This window comes from Hemitrygon akajei, chromosome 18, assembly GCF_048418815.1.
Source record: "Hemitrygon akajei chromosome 18, sHemAka1.3, whole genome shotgun sequence".
Taxonomy (NCBI): domain Eukaryota; kingdom Metazoa; phylum Chordata; class Chondrichthyes; order Myliobatiformes; family Dasyatidae; genus Hemitrygon; species Hemitrygon akajei.
In genome coordinates this window covers 69,096,480-69,119,346 of record NC_133141.1, presented here as the reverse complement: position 1 = coordinate 69,119,346, position 22,867 = coordinate 69,096,480, and the positions used below count along the sequence as shown (strand labels likewise).

Sequence of the window (22,867 nt, the reverse complement as noted above, 5' to 3'; positions counted from 1 at the left end):
GAAGACACACACTCAACGATTCAGGAACAGCTCCTTCCCCTCTGCCATCAGGGAGGGGGTACAGGAGCCTGAAGACACACACTCAACGATTCAGGAACAGCTCCTTCCCCTCTGCCATCAGGTAGGAGGTACAGGAGCCTGAAGACACACACTCAGCGATTCAGGAACAGCTTCTTCCCCTCTACCATCAGGGAGGAGGTACAGGAGCCTGAAGACACACACTCAACGATTCAGGAACAGCTTCTTCCCCTCTGCCATCAGGGAGGAGGTACAGGAGCCTGAAGACACACACTCAGCAATTCAGGAACAGCTTCTTCCACTCTGCCATCAGGGAGGAGGTACAGCAGCCTGAAGGCACACACTCAGCGATTCAGGAACAGCTTTTTCCCCTCTGCCATCAGGGAGGAGGTACAGGAGCCTGAAGGCACACACTCAGCGATTCAGGAACAGCTTCTTCACCTCTGCCATCAGATTTCTGAATGGACATGGAACCCATGAACACTACATTACTTTTTTTTCTTTTCTCTTTTTGCATAATTTATTTAACTTAACTTTTTATATACATACTTCTTACTGTAATTTACGGTTTTCATTATTATGTATTGCAATGTACTGCTGTCGCTTAACAACAAATTTCATGACATATGCCAGTGATGTTAAACCTGATTCTGATTCTCATTTGCCTGTATATGTATAGTTCTTTGTTAATTCTATTGTATTTCTTTATTTTCCTGTAAATGCCTGCAAGTAAATGAATCCTAAGGTAGTATATGGTATCATATACATACATGATAGTATATTTACTTTGAACTTTTAAACTTTGAATGTGTCCTGCTTATAGGTAGCAAAGGTGCCTATTCCCGTGTTCTAACTTCTCAGGCTGGTGGCATGTCCTGCACCTGCGGTTTCTAACATGTGGAACGTGTCGCAAAGTTTCTGCGTGTTGCCCAGTGGGCACACCGTACTTCTGAAGGGTCTTGCCATGCCTCTGTTTAGTAGATTAGACATGCCCTCTTTGTGTGACTGCCATTTGAGGAGGTGGTAATGGAGCCTGAAAACCTACACTCAATGTTTTAAAAACAGCTTCTTCTCCTCCACCCCATCGGATTTCTGAATGGTCTACAAATCCATAAATACTACCTCATTCTTTATCTTTTGCACTTTTTAGTTTGTAACATAATTTTTATGTCTTGTATTGTATTACTGCTGCAAAGGAACAGTTTTATGACATTAGGTCAATTATTTTAAACCTAATTCTGATGCTAAACAGAAGCTAGATCAGCAACTCTTACCCTCACTACACCAAGAAGTTCAGTGGTCTGAACAACTGAACCTCTTGACAATGTCTGTATACTTTTATATGTTGCTGCCACATGATTGGCTGATTAGATATTTGCATTAATGAGCAGGTGAACAGGTGTCCTGTGGTGAACTAGATATACCTGTCTGACTGCTCCTGTGGCTCCTCCCACAGACCCTGCTGACTGCTCCTGTGGCTCCTCCCACAGACCCCTGTATAAAGGCGACTGTGGGCTGCTGCTCTCCCTCATTTTCCCCAGGATGTAGTGTTGTTTATTCTTCAAGTCAATAAAAGCCGATATCTCACTTCCTACATCTCAGCGTGAGTTATTGATGGTGCATCAATTTTATTGACTGGAAGTTAAAAAATGGAAACCTTTTTACGCCCAGAACGTTTAGATTTGGACCCCCAGGACCCTGACGCAGCTCTTGCCTTTGAACACTGGCTTGTTTGCTTCCACTCATACTTGGAGGAGGTTCGTGCAACCGACCCAGCTGTTAGGCACAGACTTCTCCTCTCGAGGGTCGCCCCAAAAGTTTATTCATTCATCAGGGACCTCTCGACCTACGAAGGGGCACTTGACACCCTCAAAAGACAGTACCTGCGGCCGGTGAACGCAGTTTATGCCCGGCATCGCTTGGCTACCCGAAAACAGCGGCCTACGGAGTCGACTGCTGAATTTCTCCGAGCTCTACAGGCACTCGTGCGGACTTGTGACTGCAAAACGCTCACAGCGGAACAGCATGCGGAACTCTTGGTCCGAGACGCCTTTGTGACCGGAGTCAGGTCAGTGTATTTGCGCCAGCGGCTGCTGGAAAAAGCTGATCTGACCTTACGCTCAGCGATAGAGACGGCTGATACGTTGGAGGCTGCACAGCTGTACGCCGAGGCGGTCCAGCCACGCGATCCCCCGCCGCCACCGGTTCCTGCGAGCGAATTCGCCAACGCCGCTGCCAGTCGCGGTATCACGAACTCCCCGACCTCGTCCGGCATAAAACTTTGTTACTTTTGTGGGCTTCGGAAACATTCCAGAAACAGCTGCCCGGCTCGCGAAGCGACTTGTTCCAGCTGCGGGAAAAAGGGCCATTTCGCCAAGGTCTGTAAATCTAAACCGCGCCCGGGGTCGAGCAGCGCTGCGTCTGAGACCTGGGGGCCGCCATTTTGCATGCCCGGATGTGAACAACCATCTTTGCCGGCGTCACCATGCCCTGCCCCTACCTACCCGTGTGCGACCTGGGCGCCGCCATCTTGCATGCCCGGATGTGAGCGGCCATCTTTGCCGGCGTCACCATGCCCCGCCCCCGACTCGCCCCGTTCAACGCTGGCTACCGTGACCCTCGATCAAAGCGCTCCGCACCAGCTCGCAAGGTCAATGATGGACATCCTGGTGCAGGGACACAGGACTAGCTGCCTGTTTGACACGGGCAGCACTGAGAGTTTTATTGACCCGGCCACAGTGCAACGCTGTGGACTCGTGACACGGCCGGTACGTCACAGGATCACCTTGGCTTCTGGGTCGCATTCCACAGACATCCGGGTGGGTTGTGTAGCGACATTGGTGGTGCAGGGCACAGAATATCGGAACTTTGCGTTCCTGGTCATGCCTCGACTGTGCGCCCCTGTGCTGTTGGGGCTCGACTTCCAGAGCCATCTCAAAAGTGTGACTATGGCATATGACGGGCCCCTCCCACCACTCACTGTCAGGAATCCTCAGTTTGGTGGGACTTCGCCATATACTCCGTTACCACACGCACATACACACCGAACCACACATCCCGCCCAGCACCATGCCGATAGCTGTGCTACTGACACTACTTGCAGCCTCTCCACCCTCAAGATCCCTCCCCCATCGCTGTTCACCAACCTGACCCCCGACTGTAAACCGGTGGCGACTAAAAGCAGGAGGTACAGCGCAGGGGACAGGGCCTTTATTCATTCAGAGGTGCAGCGGCTGCTCGGGGAGGGGATCATTGAGCCGAGCACAAGCCCATGGCGGTCCCAGGTGGTTGTTGTTCGGACTGGGCAGAAAAATAGGATGGTTGTGGACTATAGCCAGACCATCAATAGATTCACGCAGCTTGACGCGTACCCCCTACCCCGCATCGCGGATATGGTCAACCAGATAGCTCAGTACAAGGTGTACTCGACAATAGATCTGAAATCCGCTTATCACCAGCTCCCCATCCGCCCAGAGGACCGCCCCTACAACCGCCTTCGAGACGGGTGGCAGGCTCTATCACTTCCTGCGCGTCCCATTTGGTGTCACCAATGGTGTCTCAGTCTTCCAGAGGGAGATGGACCGGATGGTGGACCAGTACAAACTGAAGGCCACATTTCCCTATCTAGATAACATCACCATCTCTGTCCGCGACCTGGCGCCCGCCGGAGCAGCAGACCACTACCCCGTACACTCCACGGTAACTACGAACCCTGTTCCCGAGGTGACACTGCACACACCGTGCCACACCCAAACTCCTCACGACGCTCATGTACCGGGCATCTCGTACGCGTCTATTCCGGGGGCCTCGCACACACGCGAGGGATCCCTGACACCTCCAGTTGGGACAGAACCAACCCACTCTCCGCCTCCGGTGCAAACACCACCTCCGGCACCTGTGCCATCACCACCTCCGGCACCTGTGCCATCACCACCTCCGGCACCTGTGCAATTGCAGCCGGAGCTACGTAGATCGCAGCGAACGATTCGACCACCTGATAGACTTAACCTGTAAATATACTTGGGGACTCTTTTAAAACAAAGGGGGGGTGAATGTGGTGAACTAGATATACCTGTCTGACTGCTCCTGTGGCTCCTCCCACAGACCCCCCGCTGACTGCTCCTGTGGCTCCTCCCACAGACCCCCTGCTGACTGCTCCTGTGGCTCCTCCCACAGACCCCCTGCTGACTGCTCCTGTGGCTCCTCCCACAGACCCCTGCTGACTGCTCCTGTGGCTCCTCCCACAGACCCCCTGCTGACTGCTCCTGTGGCTCCTCCCACAGACCCCCGCTGACTGCTCCTGTGGCTCCTCCCACAGACCCCCCGCTGACTGCTCCTGTGGCTCCTCCCACAGACCCACTGCTGACTGCTCCTGTGGCTCCTCCCACTGACCCCTGCTGACTGCTCCTGTGGCTCCTCCCACAGACCCCCTGCTGACTGCTCCTGTGGCTCCGCCCACAGACCCCCTGCTGACTCCTCCTGTGGCTCCTCCCACAGACCCCCTGCTGACTGCTCCTGTGGCTCCTCCCACAGACCCACTGCTGACTGCTCCTGTGGCTCCTCCCACAGACCCCCTGCTGACTGCTCCTGTGGCTCCTCCCACAGACCCCCGCTGACTGCTCCTGTGGCTCCTCCCACAGACCCCTGCTGACTGCTCCTGTGGCTCCTCCCACTGACCCCCAGCTGACTGCTCCTGTGACTCCTCCCACAGACCCCCAGCTGACTGCTCCTGTGGCTCCTCCCACAGACCCCCTGCTGACTGCTCCTGTGGCTCCTCCCACAGACCCCCCCCTGCTGACTGCTCCTGTGGCTCCTCCCACAGACCCACTGCTGACTGCTCCTGTGGCTCCTCCCACAGACCCCCTGCTGACTGCTCCTGTGGCTCCTCCCACAGACCCCTGCTGACTGCTCCTGTGGCTCCTCCCACAGACCCCCTGCTGACTGCTCCTGTGGCTCCTCCCACAGACCCCTGCTGACTGCTCCTGTGGCTCCTCCCACAGACCCCCTGCTGACTGCTCCTGTGGCTCCTCCCACAGACCCCTGCTGACTGCTCCTGTGGCTCCTCCCACAGACCCCCTGCTGACTGCTCCTGTGGCTCCTCCCACAGACCCTGCTGACTGCTCCTGTGGCTCCTCCCACAGACCCACTGCCTCCTGTGGCTCCTCCCACAGACCCCCTGCTGACTGCTCCTGTGACTCCTCCCACAGACCCCCTGCTGACTGCTCTGTGGCTCCTCCCACAGACCCCTGCTGACTGCTCCTGTGGCTCCTCCCACTGACCCCTGCTGACTGCTCCTGTGGCTCCTCCCACAGACCCTGCTGACTGCTCCTGTGGCTCCTCCCACAGACCCCCTGCTGACTGCTCCTGTGGCTCCTCCCACAGACCCTGCTGACTGTTCCTGTGGCTCCTCCCACAGACCCCCCTGCTGACAGCTCCTGTGGCTCCTCCCACTGACCCCTGCTGACTGCTCCTGTGGCTCCTCCCACAGACCCTGCTGACTGCTCCTGTGGCTCCTCCCACAGACCCCCTGCTGACTGCTCCTGTGCTCCTCCCACAGACCCTGCTGACTGCTCCTGTGGCTCCTCCCACAGACCCTGCTGACTGCTCCTGTGGCTCCTCCCACAGACCCCCCTGCTGACTGCTCCTGTGGCTCCTCCCACAGACCCCTGTATAAAGGCGACTGTGGGCTGCTGCTCTCCCTCATTTTCCCCAGGATGTAGTGTTGTTTATTCTTCCAGTCAATAAAAGCCGATATCTCACTTCCTACGTCTCAGCGTGAGTTATTGATGGTGCATCATGTCCCTAATAAAGTGGCCACTGAGTGTGCATAACAAAGATTGACAAACAACCAATGTGGAAAAGATGACAAATTATGCAAATAAAAAGTAAATAATAGTGAGAATTAGAGTTTTAGAGTCCTTGAAAGGTGAGTCTGTAGGTTGTGGAATCAGTTCAACCAGGAACCAAGAACTTCAACTCACCAAGAAAATCATTTGCCTCATTGACTTTTATGTCAATTCCAGTTGAGAAATTCAGGTCAGTCTTACTCCTTTGCTCTTTCCCCACAGTCCTGCAAATTGTTTTCTTCAGAATATTTTAAAGTAGGTGCACAAATTCCTATCCTTCAAGAGCTCCTGCTTCACAGATTCAGCCTTTTCAAACTTACTGTGGTTGAGAGAGCTTCCTGAGTCAACAATTTATATTCTAATCAGAGAAACAATCTCCATTGCCGAATTCAATACAGTCTGTCCCCTTTCACCCAGATTATGTTGTCAGTGCTTACAATGCAGTGCAAAATTATTAACCTTTGCCATAGAATAAAGAATGTTGAACAGATTCCGCAACCTACAGACTCACTTTCAAGGACTCTAAAAACTCAAATTCTCACTATTATTTACTTTTTATTTGCATAATTTGTCATCTTTTCAACATTGGTTGTTTGTCAGTCCTTGTTTATGCACACTCAGTGGCCACTTTATTAGGGACACCTGTTTACCTGCTCATTAATGCAAATATATAATCAGCCAATCATGTGGCAGCAACTCAATGCATAAAAGTATGCAGACATTGTCAAGAGGTTCATTTGTTGTTCAGATCAAAATGGGGAAGAAATGTGATTACGTGACTTGGACCGTGGAATGATTGTTGGTGCCAGAAGGGGTGATTTGAGTATTTCAGAAACTGCTGATCTCCTAGGGTTTTCATGTACAACAGTCTCTAGACTGAAGAAACAAATAATGGCAATTCTGTGCATGAAAATGCCTTGTAATGTGAGAAGCCAGAGGAGAATGGCCAGACTGGGTTCAAGCTGACAGGAAGCAACATTAACTCAGATAGCCACATGTTACAACAGTGATGTGCAGAAGAACATCTCTGAACACAAACGTCAAACCTTGAAGTGGGTGGACTACAACAGCTGAAGATCATGAACATACATTTAGTGGCCACTTTATTAGGTACGGGTGGTACTTCATAAAGTGGCCATTGAGTGTATAGCTTTTCATAAATGTTATTGTATTTCTTTATTTTCTGGTAAAAGCCTGCAAGGAAACGAATCCCAAGGTAGTATATGATTACAATATACGTACTTTGCTAATAATTTACTTTGACTCTGACTTCCATAGTTTTGCTGAAAACAGCAGTCAGAAGAAATCTTTTCATTGTGTTTGTAATGTTCTGAACACATGGTGATACAAAGATATCATGTTTTTTCAGAATGCCATCCCCACCCTGGCACTCTTTCTCTGTCATCTGTCCCACGCCCCTCCCATGATGCTCCACCCCCCTGCCATTCCCAACATCCTTTGTTCCCACCAGATTTATAAACTCACTCTCCACTTCCACATTGACAAATACAATACTCTGCAAAGGTATTAGGTACCCTAGCTATTTATATATACCTAAGACTTTTGCAAAGTGCTGTAGTTTCAGGTGACTCAATCTCCCTTCATAGGCTAACCCATTCATTTCTGGAATCAAACTGGTGAACCTCCTCTGTACTGCCTCCAAATCCAGTATACCTTTCCTCAAGTGAGGAGACCAGAACTGCACACAATACTGCAGGTGTGGCCTCACTAGTACTCTGTAGTTACAGTATAGCTTTATGCCTTTAAATTCAAAACCTCTAACAATAAAAACCATCTTTTAATTTACCTTCTTGATAGCGCCTTGAACCTGCAAAACAACCTTTTACGATTTATAATGGAGTCCTTCACCTCAGTAATTAATCCCGTCAAATCAGGAGATCTGACTGACTGAATGATAATAACTTACTGGGTTATTCGATCTGCTGTTTATCACGAGATGTTTAGAAGTTCGGAGGGATTTCTGGAATATAACATTGTTGAAAATATGTTTTTAAAAGCAATTCAACCATGAAATAATTGCAAAGAAAAGGAGTACTTTGTTATCCTGTGCAGATAATAACTGAACTACCCCATAAAAATATGAAAATAATATAGATAATGGCTGGGTTTTGCATTTTTTTCTTGACAAGTTGTACATACTATTAGAATCAGAATCAGGTTTAATATCACTCGCATAAGTTGTGGAATTTGTTGTACAACATGATAACAACATTCCAATACATGATAATAAAAACGATAAATTATGATAAGGTATACATACAAAAAAAGAAAATTAAATTAAATAAGTAGTGCAACAAGAGAGGAAAACAATAGGCAATGTTAATGGGTTCAATGTCCATTTAGAAATCGGATGGCAGGAGGGGAAGAAGCTGTTCCTGAATTGTTGAGTGTGTGTCTTCAGGCTCCTGTACCTCCTCTCTGATGGCAGAGGGGAAGAAGCTGTTCCTGAATCGTTGAGTGTGTGTCTTCAGGCTCCTGTACCCTCCTCCCTGATGGCAGAGGGGAAGAAGCTGTTCCTGAATCGTCGAGTGTGTGTCTTCAGGCTCCTGTACCTCCTCCCTGACGGCAGAGGGGAAGAAGCTGTTCCTGAATCGTTGAGTGTGTATCTTCAGGCTCCTGTACCTCCTCCCTGATGGCAGAGGGGAAGAAGCTGTTCCTGAATCGTCGAGTGTGTGTCTTCAGGCTCCTGTACCTCCTCCCTGATGGCAGAGGGGGAAGAAGCTGTTCCTGAATCGTCGAGTGTGTGTCTTCAGGCTCCTGTACCTCCTCCCTGATGGTAGCAATGAGATGAGAGCATGCTTCTGAGGGATGGAGGTCCTTAATGATGAATGACACTTTTTTAAGGCATCTCATTTCAAAGGTGTCATGGATGCTGGGGAGGCTGGTGTTTTCTGCAGCTTTTTTCCGATCCTGTGCAGTGGCCCCTCCATATCATATGGTGATGCAACAAGTTAGAATGCTTCCCACGGTATACCTGTAGAAATTTATGAGTGCCTTTGGTGACATATCAATTCTCCTCAAACTTCATATGAAGTTACCCAACAACAGTGCAGGGGGACTAACACTAGAACTGTAGTGCTTGAAAGAAATGCCTCACCATACTGTTTTCAAATGTGGTTAGAATAGGAAAATAAACACTGGTATTGCCAGCAGAAAAAGATAAAGTTTTTAAAGATTAACTTTATTTGAAGCATCAAAGTATGCAGTGAAGTCCATTGTTTTGTGTCAACCACCAAAGCAGTCAGAGTATGTGTTGAGGCAGCCCACAACTGTTGCTATGCCCCCTGTGCCAATGCAGCATGCCTACAACTCAATAATCCTAACCCTAGCCAGACATTTTGGAAATGTGGGCGGCATGGTAGCATAGTGATTAGAATGACGATTTACCTGGGTTCATTTCCCGCTGCTGTCTGTAAGGAGCCTGTTCATTCTTCCCATGACCACATGGGTTTCCTCGGGGTGCTCCAGTTTCCACTCACAGTCCAAAGACGTACCAGTTGGTGGGTTAATTGGTTATTATAAATTGTCCTGTGATTAGGCTAGGGTTAAATCGGGTGTTGCTACGATGCAGGACTTATTCCACACTATATCTCAATCAGTTAGTCAATCAATAAGTCTAACCCTGAGAACCCGAGGATACCCACGAGAACGTACAAACTCCGAATTGAATGATGTATTATGAATAAATTAACTCTTTGATATCTGTTGTTTTTCCAGATGAATGTAGCCCTCCTAAAGACAAGACCTCGTGGTTGAACATAATGAAAAAGACTAAAAAAAATGTTTCTGGAGCAGCATTTGGTGTTCGTCTAGAGGAATGCCAGCCTGGTGTAACTAACAAGGTACCTGTTGTGTTCTTTCCATTAGAAGGTTGGAAATATGTTTGTATGTAGCTTTACAACATGATACAGATCGGTGAATTTTACTTCAATTGATTTTTATTCAAATTCAGCCCTCTTCCAACTTCCCTATCTCCTAGCCCATATCTCCATCTGTCTGTCATTTAAGACATTTCTGAAATCTACTATTACTATTGGGACAATAGTAATATGCCTGTTATATATAGCCTGTTCATGTTCCAAAGTCTTTCAAATTCCTCTTTTAATTCAGCATATTTCTGGTGTTTTCAATGGTTCAATTGTTTTCACTTAATATCAGAGAATGTGTACAGCATACAACCTGAAATGCAGACATCCACCAAACAGACGAAAAAACCCCGAAGAATGACATTAGAACCTTAAAGCCCCCCTCCCCTCCCATGCACAAGCAGTAGAAAAGCATCAACCCTTCCTCCTCGCCCTCCCCCCACTTACCTCAGCAAAAGCAACAGCCCCCCCCACCTGCCATGCAAGCAATAGCAAAGCGCCCCTCCTCCAAAGAGGCCATGATCTAGAGTCCATCAAAAACTGGTGCTCATCCCAACAGTTGGACACCCACAGGCTCTCTCTCTCTCTCTCTCTCTCTCTCTCTGTCTGTCTCTGTCTCTGTCTCTGTCTCTCTCTCTCTCTGTCTCTCTCTCTCTCTCTCCCTCTCCCTCTCTCCTCTCCCCTCTCCCTCTCCTCTCTCCCTCTCCCTCTCCCCTCTCCCTCTCCCTCTCCTCTCCCTCTCCCTCTCCTCTCTCTCTCTCTCTCTCTCTCTCTCTCTTCTCTCTCTCTCTCTCTCTCTCTCTCTCTTTCTCTCTCTCCTCTCTCTCTCTCTCTCTCTCTCTCTCTCTCTCACACGAGTTGTCACTCCTGCCACAGTGAGAGTTGATTTCTGTCAGCTATGTGTGTTTGGAATGGCTATATCTATTATGTAAGTTGTTTGTGCTTGTTTATCCTGTATTATTATAAGGTTTTTTTTGTATTTTCCTTTTGTTTCTCTTCCTTTGCATATTGGCTGTTTGTCCATCTTTATGTGTAGTATTCTATTGTATTTCTTTGTTCTATTGTGCATGCCAGTAAGAAAATATCTCAAGGTAGTTTATGGTGACATATATGTACTTGAATAATAAATTTACTTAAATTTTTGAACTTTAAGTCAGACAAGATAGAATGGTGGAGCAGTCTGTATGGGCCGAAGAGGCCTAATTCTGCCCCTATGTCTCATGGTCTGTCCTTATATCTCATGTAATATACGTACTTACTGCCCGTTATGCTATTGCCATTTAGGGCAGCAATAAAGGTCTTCCATCTCTGACGGTGTTCAGAGCTTCCTTCGTCGTGCCAGTAACTTCCTCTCGGCTTTCACTACTGGCAGCCATGCAAGTTCTGGGTGGAGACTCAGGAATACCGTCGCACTCAGATGTAGAAGGATTCTTCATTGCTGTTTCTGTAACAATTTTGTTTCACCAGTCAGGGTTGCTAGCCATGAGCTAAACCCCCGAACCTGGAGCACCAGTGGACCACTCGTAGTCTAGCCTCTATGCTTTTGACCTGTTTGGCATGAGCCAAAGCTCATGTTAGTATAGTCTATTCCAAATCTTTTTACATAAAGATACTATAAAATGCCTTGGGAGTAATTTTTTGCACTGTTTGAATATGTAAATAGATGTTTTCCTGTCTTCTTCTGAAGAAATGTTTCACCTGTTTTATATTTGTTTTACAGTTAAATATTATTCACATGTTGATCAGATATTGATATATATGTTTGTTTTTCAGTTTATTCCATTGATTGTGGAAATATGTTGTAAACTGGTGGAGGAGAAGGGATTGGAGTACACAGGAATCTACAGGGTACCAGGGAACAATGCCATGGTCTCCAGCCTACAAGAGCAACTGAATAAGGGAATGACTGATCTAAATACTTCAGATGAAGTAAGCCTCCAGTTATTTGAATTATGAGAATTTTGTTGTGCAGTAAGGTATTTAAAAGATACCTCAAATGTTTGGTAGGATTATTTGGGGAGTTCATCCAGTCTCCTGCAACAATTTTAAGGCAAGGCAAACAAGAGTCTTGGCCTTTTTAACAAGTGGTTTGGAAGAAGAACATTGATTTAATGACTCACAAAGTCAACTTTGCTCCTTTGCCTTGACTTTGCCACAGAATTCATAGCTCATCATTAACTGTAGGGATCTGTATTGAAGTTGAATCCTCTCTGGCCCCTTACATGAGATAACTGTGTCTTTTGCAGAAATGGCAGGACCTGAACGTGATCAGTAGTTTGCTTAAACTGTTCTTCAAGAAAGCTTCCTCAGCCTCTCTTCACAGATGGTGAGTAAAATTACTTAATGATTCATTGGATGTGGTGTGAGGAGGTGAATCACATGTAATGCGGTGACATTTTATAACTATAGTTCATTGTATATTTTGACTCTACTTAGAGTCATAGAAGAGTACAGCACAGAAACAGGCCCATTTAAACTGCCTAGTCCCATCGACCTGCACCATAGCCCCCCATACCCACACCGTCCATGTACGTACTTAAACTTCTCTGAAATGTTGAAATTGACCTTGCATGCACCACTTGCACTGGCAACTCATTCTACACTCTCACCACCCTCTGAGTGAAGAGGTTTACCCTCATAATTCCCTTGAACTTTTCACCGTCACCTTAACCCATGGGCTCTCGTTGTAGTCCCACCTAATCTCAGTGGAAAAAATCTACTTGCATTGACTCTGTCTAAACCCCTTATGATTTTGTTTATGAGAAATGTGGATATGTACATGCATGGGCGGATATAAAGAGCTATGGTCTGGGTGCAGGTCAATGCAACTAGGCAGAATAAAAGTTTGGCGTGGACAAGATGAGCTGAAGGACCTGCTTCTGTGCTGTAGTGTTCATGACTAACTCATATTTAAATTGTTGTGAAAATTCCTCATATTGGGAAATCATGAACTTTTATAATAAAATGCTATAAATTGTTATAAAAAGTCTCATAAAAAATAAGGAAGCCTTTAGAATTATTGGTGTCTTTTCACATCACTGCCTTGCCTTCATCAGCTTTCCAGGTAACTTCCTCACAAAACTATAAGAATGGTTAGACACAATTTAGCATGCACAAAGCCGTTGAGACTATCCCTAATCAACCCCTATCTATCCAAATACTCACATATCCAATCCCTTAGAATGCTTTCCAATAACTTTCCCACTTCTGATGTCAGTCTCACTGGTCTGTAATTTCCTGGCTTATTCTTAGAGCCTTTCTTAAACAACTGAACAACATTAGCTATTCTCTAATCATCTGGCACCTCAACTGTCTCTAAGGATGTTTTAAATATCTCTGCGAGGGCCCCCCCTGCAATTTATTTACTAGACTCCCACAGGGTTCAAGGGTACATCTTGTCAAACCATGGGGATTTATCCACCTAATTTGCCTCAAGACAGCAAACATCTCCTCCTCTGTAATCTGTATACAGTCTGTGATTTCACTGCTGCTTTGCCTCATTTCTACAGACACTGTGCCTCCAAGTAAATACAGCTACAAAAATTCCATATATGATCTGCCCCATCTCTTTTGGCTCCACACATATATTACCACTCTGATCTTCTAGAGGATCAATTTTGTCCCTTGCTATCCTTTTGCTCTTAATATATCCATAGAAGCCCTTAGGATTCTCCTTCACTTCATCTACTGGTAGTAACCTCGTATCTTCTTTCAGTCCTCCTGATTTCCTGAAGTTTTCCTCTTGCATTTCTTATACTTCTCAAGTACCTCATTTGTTCCACCTGCCAATACCTGCTATGCATCTCCTTTTTCTTAACCAGGGCCTCAATATCTCTCAAAAACCAAGGTTTCTAAACCTGTTATTTTTACCTTTTATTGTGACAGGCGCATACAAGCTTTGTACTCTCAAAATTTCACTTTTGAAGGCCACCCACTAACCAAGTACACCTTTGTCAGAAAACAGCCTGTCCCAATTCACACCTGTCAGATCCTTTCTGATACCATCAAAATTGGCCTTTCTCCAATTTAAAATCTTAAACCCGAGGACCAGACCTGTCCTTTTCATAATTACCTTGAAACTAATGTCATTATGATCACTAGATGCAAAGTGTTCTTCTACACAAACTTCTGTCATCTGCCCTGTCTCATTCTCTAATAGGAGATTGAGTATTCCTACATTCTCTTTTGGGAATTCCATGTTCTGATTAAAGAAACTTTCCCGAATACACTCGACAAACTGTTTCCCCATCTAACCCTTCTACAGTATGGAGTCCCAATCAATATGTGGAAAGCTAAAATCACTTACTATCACAACCTTATGTTTCTTGCAATATCCCTCTACATATTTGCTCCTCTAATTCCTGCGGGCTGTTGGGTGATCTATAATATAATTCCATTAACAAGTTCATACCTTTCTTATTTGTCAGTTCCACCCGTAAACACTCACTAGATGAGTTCTCCAGTCTGTCCTGATGGAGCACTGCCGTGATGTTTTCCCTGACTAGTAACGTCACCTCTCCTCCTTTAATCCCTTCTGCTCTATCACATTTAAAATAACGAAACCCCAGAATACTAAGCTGCCAGTCCTGCCCCTCCTGCAACCAAGTCTCCCTAATGGCTACAATATCATAATTCCACATACCCTAAACTACTATACTCCTTACACAGCTCTGAACATTAGTTCCACCATTCTCAACCTTTTAGAACTGAGAAGTGGCAAAATTACTTTAGTCAGAAGGTGGTAATTCTGTGGAATTTGTTGCCATGAGCAGCTGTGGAGGCCAAGGCAGAGAGATAGATAGGTTTTTATTAGCCAGGGAATCAAAGGGTATGAGGTGAAGACAAGGGAGTGGGGATGACCGGAAGACTTGGATCAGCCCATGATTGAATGGCGGAACAGACTCAATGGGCTGAATGGCCTACTTCTGCTCTTATATCTTATGGTCTTATGGTCTTTTGATTCCTGACTTTATATGTAGGCTTAATATCTTTTTCCACAACAGCTGCATTATCTGCTGTGGTGCTCTTTTTCCCTTCCCCTGTAACTCTAGTTTAAATGCCCCCATGCAGCACTAGCAAACTTCCTGCTATGATATTAGTGCTCTCCAGTTCAGGCACAAACCTTCCCTTCTGTATAGGTCCTGCCTTCTCTGAAAGAGAGCCCAAAACCCTCCCTCCTGCACCATCTCCTTAGCCGCGTGTTATCTCCTTTTTCTGGCCTCACTAGCACATGGCACAGGTAGCAATCCTGAGATCACAACTCTGGAAGTCCTGTCCTTTACCTTGGTACCTAACTCCCTGAACTCACTTTGCAGGACCTCATCACCCATCGTATTCATGACATTCGTCCTGATGTTGACCCTGACCTCTGGCTGCTCACCCTCCCACTTAAGAATGCACCTGGGAATCTTGTTCTTGCCCACAGAACCTCCTTTCTGTATCCCTAACCAGGAAATCCCCTATCATTACAGCTTACCTCTTCTCTCCCCTTCCCTTCTGACCACAGAGCCATTTTCGAAAGCAGTATACCTGTTGTTGAGGGGAATGGCCACAGGGGTAATCTCTCTCCAAAATAAACAAAGGGAATCCTGGCGCTTTTGTCAACTTGTTTTTGTTTTTTAAGAGTTGTCCCAAATAAGTGGCTGCCCTGATTAATTTATGGCCCAGTTAACCAGAATCCACAGTATGTACTGTGGATACACAAAGGGCACGGTGTATTTCTTACCGTGATTTATAGTAGCTTTATAAGTACTGTACAGCACTGTACTGATAATTATCTGTATAGGTTTCTCTGCATGTGTGCTTATTGTAGTCTCTGGAATCCCTTCGAATTCCTTGTCACCCATTTATAAGCTGCCTGTTAGCGGCATTCAGAGCCCAGGCACATTTCACTTGAGCCAGTAACTGCATTACAGATCGCCACCAACTCTTTCGATCTCTTCATTGCTTCTGAGTAATCAAGTAGTTAGTTTAACAGCCAGTTCTTCTTTGGCATCCCAGTGGATTAATGATAGATTTTTTCCATTCAGGTTTTTTATAGGCTTTGCAGTGACTGTTGATGCCAGTGTGGTATTTGGTGGTCAGAGTGGACAGTAGTTCATGAAGAGGTGTACTCCTTGCCTCTGTCCTCATTACAAAATCTGGCTTCCAACCAGTAGTTGGACACAAGCCATCTATTCGTTCATGCTCACAAGACTATCCCCAGACTTCATTTAGCTACCAGTGAATCCAACTCATATCCAAGTTTCTTGAAGATATTGTTATGTCTTAAACTCAATCTCTCTTTCCCTCCATCTCCACATATAAATAAATTAAATAAGTATTGCGAAGACAGAGTGAAGGAGGAGGAACGAAGCAAAGGACAGCTGTGGAAGCCGAGTCATTGGGTATATTTAAAATGGAGATGATAGGTTCTTGATTAAAGGTTACAGGGAGAAGGCAGGAGAATGTCAAAGTCAAAGTAAAATTTATTATCAGAGTACATACATGTCACCACATACAACCCTGAGATTCTTTTCCTGCAGGCATACTCAGCAAATCTATAGAACAGTAACTGTAAGCAGGATCAATGAAAGAGCAAGAGCATAGAAGACAACAAGCTGTGCAAATACAAATATAATACATAACGAGAGCATGAAATAACAAGATAAAGAGTCCTTAAAGTGAAATCATTGGTCATCTATCTCAATAGATGAGTGTAGTTATCCTCATTTGTTAAAGTGCTGATGGTTGAGTGGTAGAATGGGGTTGAGTGGGATAATAAATCAGCCATGATGGAATGGTGGAGCTGACTTGATGGGCCGAATGGCCTAATTCTGCTACTACGCCTTATGAAATTGACCTGAATTTTTGAAGTCCAGAATCTCTGCTTCAGTAAAGTGGGCTGATTTCTTCAACGATCTAACTTGGGTATTAAAGAAGGATTTCAGCCTGAAACTTTGACTAGTTATTCATTTGCATAGATGACACCTGACCGGCTGAGTTCCTCCCGCATTTTGTGTGTGTAACTTGTGTCTTATTGTTTCCTGTGCCCTGCAGACAAATATAATGATTTCATTGAAGCCAACAGACTGGAGGATTCAGCAAAGAGACTTCAAACATTTAAGAAACTGGTAAGTTTTACTCGATCGCATATCTAATACCCTGAATATATTCTAACTTCAAATAATCTCTTTTGCATTCTCAGTTAATGCCAAAAATGACTTTATCAACAGATGTTGAAAATGAATTTTAAAAAACACTTTTGTTCTTTGCTTATCATTTAAATCCATCTTTTAAATCTCCTCGTAACCTTCTTCGCTGCAAGGAGAGCAATCTATTTCCTCTTCTCTCTCCATGTAATGGAATCATTGTAATCAATCACTTATACATTTTCTCCGAAGATTTGACTTAATTTCAAAACAGAGATTTCCAGTGATTTAGACCATAAGACTCCCTCACTATAGGAAACATTCTATCCATGTCCAGTCTATTTAGGTTTTTCAACATCCGATAAGTTTCAATGAGATTTCCCCTTCATACTTATAAACTCTAGCGAGTACAGGCCCTGAGCCATCAAACTCTCTTCGTACATTAACCCTTTCAATCCTGGGATCATGCTCATGAACATCATCTGGATCCTCTCTGATGCCAGCACATCTTTATTTAGAAAAAGGGCCCAAAACTGCTCACAGCACTTTCTTGCTTTGCTACCATCAAAAATTGATGTTAGCTCCCTGCTCTTTATTTATTTATTTCTTTAGAGAACAGAGTGCAGAGAATACCATTTCGGCCCATTGAGCCACGCCGCCCAGCAACCCACCTATTTTAGGTCTAGCTTAAACACAGGACGATTTACAATGATCAATTGATCTTTGGAATGTGGGAAGAAACTGGAGCACCCAGACATGGAGAACATACAACCACTTACAGATGGTGCTGGAATTGAACTCAGAACTCTGAATTGCTTGGAGCTGTAATAGTGTTGAACTAATTGCTAGCTACCATGGCATTTTGTTCCTGCACCTCATTAACAGTGCAAAATGTAACAACACTAATTCTATCTCCTTTTGTTTCCAAAATTTATTACTTCATGCCTTCTGACTAAATACCACAAGCCATGTGTCTCCCCAATTTTATTAGTCTTAAATCCTTCCAATCTGCATTACAGTTGTCCTCACAGTTTGCAACATAAACACGCTTATAAGTTATTAACCATCTACAACTCCAAAGTTACACACTCAGTAGCTACTTCATTAGGTACAGGAGTGGAGCCTGGTGTGATCTTCTGCAGTAGCTCATCCACTTTAAAGTGCAACGCATTGTGCATTCAGAAATGCCCTTCTACACACTGTTGTTGTAAACCTGTGGTTATTTGGGTTACTGTTGCTTTCCTTTCAGCTGGAACCAGTCTGGCTGTTCTACCCTGACCTCTTGTTAAGGCATTTTTGCCCACAGAACTGCCACTCACTGGATGTTTTTTGTTTTTCACACCTTTCTCTGTAAGCTTTAAGAGGCTGTTGCGCATGAAAATCCCAGGAGATCAGCAGTTTCTGAGATACTGAAACCACCCCATCTGGCACCAGCAATCACTCCACAGTCAAAGTCACTTAGATCACACTTCTTTCCCATTCTGATGTTTGGTCTGAACAATTGAACTTATTAACTACATCTGTATGGTTTTACGCATTGAGTTGCTGCCACATGATTGGTTGATTAGATATTTGCATTAACAAGCAGGTGTACGGGTGTACCTAATAAAGTGGCCACTGAGTGTACTTTCTATACTCACAAGATTAAAGTAAATCCAAAACAATAATCCCTTATTTCCTCTAACCTGTAAAATGGCCATAAACTGAAGCACAATATCTGTCAGATTATTCCTTTTTAAAAGATTAGATTAAAGTTGTGGGGTTAAATATTTTAGATCAAGTGCAAGTTGAAGTTTGTCATTCAATCATGTACATGAATACAGCAAAAAGAAACAACATTCCGCTGGGGCTAAGGTGCAAAACACAGTATCAACAGTCACACACAGCACATACAGTACAGAGTTACGATAGCAGAAAGCATACAGTCATAAAAAATATATATACATTGCCCAAGCCCCTGTAGGTTTATGGTGCAGCTGCAATCCAATTTATCTTCCACCTTGTGAACACTGGAGGGCAGTGCCAACAAGAGGGGCCAGACTCCAGCCCTCGCCCACACTGGCTCCAGCATCTCCTTCCCAATGTTTCTGTAATATTAAAACGTAGTGAATGAACATGAAGGTCCACTTTTATGCTAATACATCTTACATTATTTCAGCTTTGGAATTTGCCAGAGTATTATTTTGAAACACTGAAGTTCCTTACGGGCCATCTGAAGACTGTGGCAGATCACTCCGAAAAGAACAAGGTAACTCCTACTTTTTCAATCTGTAATATTAACTGTCTACCAGTGAGTAAACTACAAAAATAATCAAACTCAAAGTAAATTTATTACTGAAGTATGTATATGTCACTATATTACTACCCCGTGATTCATTTTTAACAGGCATTCACAGGAGAATTTACAAAAAAAGTTATGCACAAAGACTATACAGGTTTCCCCCGCTATTCAAAGGTAGAGCGTTCCTATGAAATGGTTCGTAAGCCGGAATGTCGTCAAGTGAAGAAGCAATTACCATTTATTTATTTATATGGGAAAAATGTGTGAGCGTTCGCAGACCCAAAAAATAACCTACCAAATCATGCCAAATAACACATAGAACAGTAACATATAGTAAAAGGAGGAATGATCTGATAAATAGACAGCCTATATAATGTAGGAGGACTTTTCTGCAATCACTGTCCACCGCAGCGAAAATCTCACACAAGTGCTCTCGGCAGAAAGACTTGGTGCAAACGCTCTTGGCAGCACTCGCGGCAAAAACACACGGCGCAAGTGCACGCAGCAAAAACACACGGTGCAAGCGCACGCGGCAAAAACGCTCGGCGCAAGCGCACGCGGCAAAAACGCTCGGCGCAAGTGCTCTTGGCAGAAACACAGCACAAGCGCTCTTGGTAGCACTCGCGGCAAAAACACACGGTGCAAGCACACGCGGCAAAAACGCTCGGCGCAAGTGCTCTTGGCAGAAACACACAGCGCAAACGCTCTTGGCAGCACTCGCGGCAAAAACACGGCGCAAGTGCTCCTGACAGAAACACACGGCACAAGCGCTCCAGGCGGAGGAAGCACTCTTTCCAGTAACCTTTAAGCTATGAAGCTTCCAAATCATACCAAATAACACATAAAAATACACAACCTATATAAAGTAGAAATAATGTACGCCCAGTGTAGTTTCACTTACCGGAATCGGGAAGACAGCGAGCACACTGATGATGGTGTTAGGCTGAGTCATTGGAGGTTGGGGTGGTGGGACACTGGGGTGTCATCTCATCGTCGTCTGTTTCCATCAGGGCAGGCAGGTCACCTTCTTCTATGTCTGCCTGCCTCGATGTCAAAGGTCGAGTTTCATTGTCTGCTGTGGCTGATGTGGAAGGGTTGAAAAACGACAGTATGCTTGACTGCTTAGCCTCGCGCATTTTTCTATCATACAGTTCTTTGTAAGCACTCAAACCATCCTGCAAATATGCCCTAAACATACGTACCCTTTCAAAATTAAAGTTGTACTTTTCTGCAATCATTGCAGCATTGTCAATCGCAGCGAAAATCTCACACAGTTGCTTCACGTTCAGTTCCTGGACGTCTTCACTTTTGGGCCGTTCGCTACTGAGTTCGGCTTCAATTGTTATCCTTTCCTCTTCATCAGCTCTTCATCTGTCAGTTCTTGGTCATGGGATGCCAAAACCTCTTCAACATCATCTTCATCAACTTCCACAAACCCTTAGCCAATCTCACTATGTCCTTACTTTGTTCACCACGATCGAAACGCTTAATTATGTCTGGTTTTACGCTAAGTGTAACACCCTTATGAGCTCTTTTAGGCTTTTCCAATACCTTAGAACTCATCTTGCTAATGGATGCACAAAATAAATCGACATAAAGCACAGATGCTCACAGGCACGTGTTTAAGCAATGCCGGCTAGAATGCAGTTCCGGGTGAGGAGCGAGTGCTTGACTTTTTTCGTAACAGTGAAAACACCTTCTGTTAGCGAAAACTGGTAACTAATGTAGTTCTTTCGTAACAGCGAAGTGTCGTAAAGTGAATGTTTGGAAAGCGGGATACATGTACATACATATTAATGAGAACATGGGTTGTAGAGTCCTTGAAAGTGATTCTTTTAATTACGGAGTCAGTTCAAAAAATTCAAAGTTCAATGTAAATTCATTATCAAAGTGTCTATAGTCACCATATACTACCCTGAGATTCATTTTCTCACAGGCATTCACGGTGGTATAATAAGTACAATAGAATCAATGAAAAATTGCACAAATCAAAGACCGACAAACAACCAGCATGCAAAAGAAATCAAACTCTACATGCATAAAATAAAATAATTAATAAATAAGTACTCACATATATATATGTATGTGTGTGTGTGTGTCTGTGTGTGTGTGTGTGTGTGTGTGTATATATATATACACACATACAAACACACTGAGATCATGAGTTGTAGAATCCTTGAAAATGAGTCTATAGGTTGTAAAATCAGTTCAGCATTAAAGTCTGAGGCTAGAGTTTAAGTTTGAGAAGTTAGAGGTATGACAAGTGTAGGCAGGATCGTAGTTCAGGCAGTGGAATGCTCCTCCTGTGGGATGTGCTATCTCAGGGTTCCTTACGATCTCCCTGATGACTAAATCTGCAGGAAGTGCACCCAACTTCAGTTCCTGACTGACAAGGTCAAGGAGCTGGAGCTGGAGTTGGATGTACTCAGGAGGACGATCTGGGAGGCTGTAAACTTCATAGATGAGACTTTTACTGAGTTAGTCACACCCAGAGAGCAGGCTTCAAATAGTAGATGGGTGGCCATCAGGAGAGGTAAGAGGAGTAAGCAGTCAGTGCAGGGTTCCTCTATGGCCATTGCCCTCAGCAACTCGTACACCCTTTGGATACTGCTGATGGGGTGACCTATCAGCACAGCAGCTGCCAGGCAGGCCAGTGGCACCGTGGCTGGCTCTGAGGCTCAGCATGGAAGGATAAAGGAAACTCAATAGTTAAGGGAATGGACGGGAGATTCTGTGCCTGTGAAAGAGATACCAGGATGGTGTGTTGACTCCCAGGTGTTAGGGTCCAGGATATCTCAGAGTAGCTGCAGAAGATTCTCAGAGGGTGAACACTCAGAGCCATGGTTCATATTGGCACCACTGACATAGGTAGAAAGGGGGAAGAGATCCTGCACAGTGATTACAGGAAGATGGGGAAGAGCAGGACGTCCATCGTAGTAATCTCTGTATTACTACGTGCTAGTCAAAGCAGAAATAGGGTGAATGATGATTGAATGGCTGAAGAAGTGGGGTAGGGGACAGAGTTCAGATTTCTGGATCTTTGGGGTCTTCTGGGGAAGGTTTGACCTGTACAAATAGGACAAGTTACACCTGAACCCAAGGGGGAACCAGTACCCCTTCATCACATAGTAGTGCCAAGAAAACAACTTCTCCCTCAATGTCAAAAAAATGAAGGAGTTGATTGTGGTTTACAGGAGGAACGGAGACAGGCTAGACCCTATTGACAGCAGTGGATCTGTAGTTGAGAGGGAGAGTAGTTTCAAGTTCCGAGTATACACATCCCCAAGGATCTCACCTAGACTGTACATACCGGCTGTGTGGTGAAAAAAGCACAACAGCACCTCTTTCACCTCAGAGGGCTGAAGAAGTTTGGCATGAGTCCCTAAATCCTCAGGACTTTCTACAGGGGCACCATGGAGAGCCTCCTGACTGGCTGTGTCACTGTCTGGTATGGGAACTGTACTACCCTCAATCGCAGGGCCACTGCAGAGAGTGGTGTGGTCTGTGAATGTGAACTTTCCTCTATTCAGGACATTTTCAGTCGCAGGTGGACTCCAGCCACCCAGACTACAAGCTGTTTCAGCTGCTACCATCTGGAAAATGGTACTGCAGCATTAAGGCCAGGACCAACAGGTTACAGGACAGCTTCTTTCACCAGGTCATCCAATTTATCAATACACATTAATCTGATTGTACATTTGACTG

The 22,867-nt window shown here is 45.1% G+C and overlaps 1 protein-coding gene across 1 annotated transcript in view; it reads left to right on the top strand.

Annotated features, from left to right (window-relative positions):
- LOC140741506 (rho GTPase-activating protein 23-like) overlaps positions 1–22,867 on the top strand; it is a 252,070-nt gene that overhangs the window by 195,380 nt on the left and 33,823 nt on the right. The window contains 6 exon segments of the mRNA XM_073071782.1: positions 9,603–9,727; positions 11,525–11,680; positions 11,998–12,045; positions 12,047–12,077; positions 16,790–16,863; positions 19,040–19,129. Of these exon segments, the coding sequence (XP_072927883.1) occupies positions 9,603–9,727; positions 11,525–11,680; positions 11,998–12,045; positions 12,047–12,077; positions 16,790–16,863; positions 19,040–19,129 (524 nt within the window).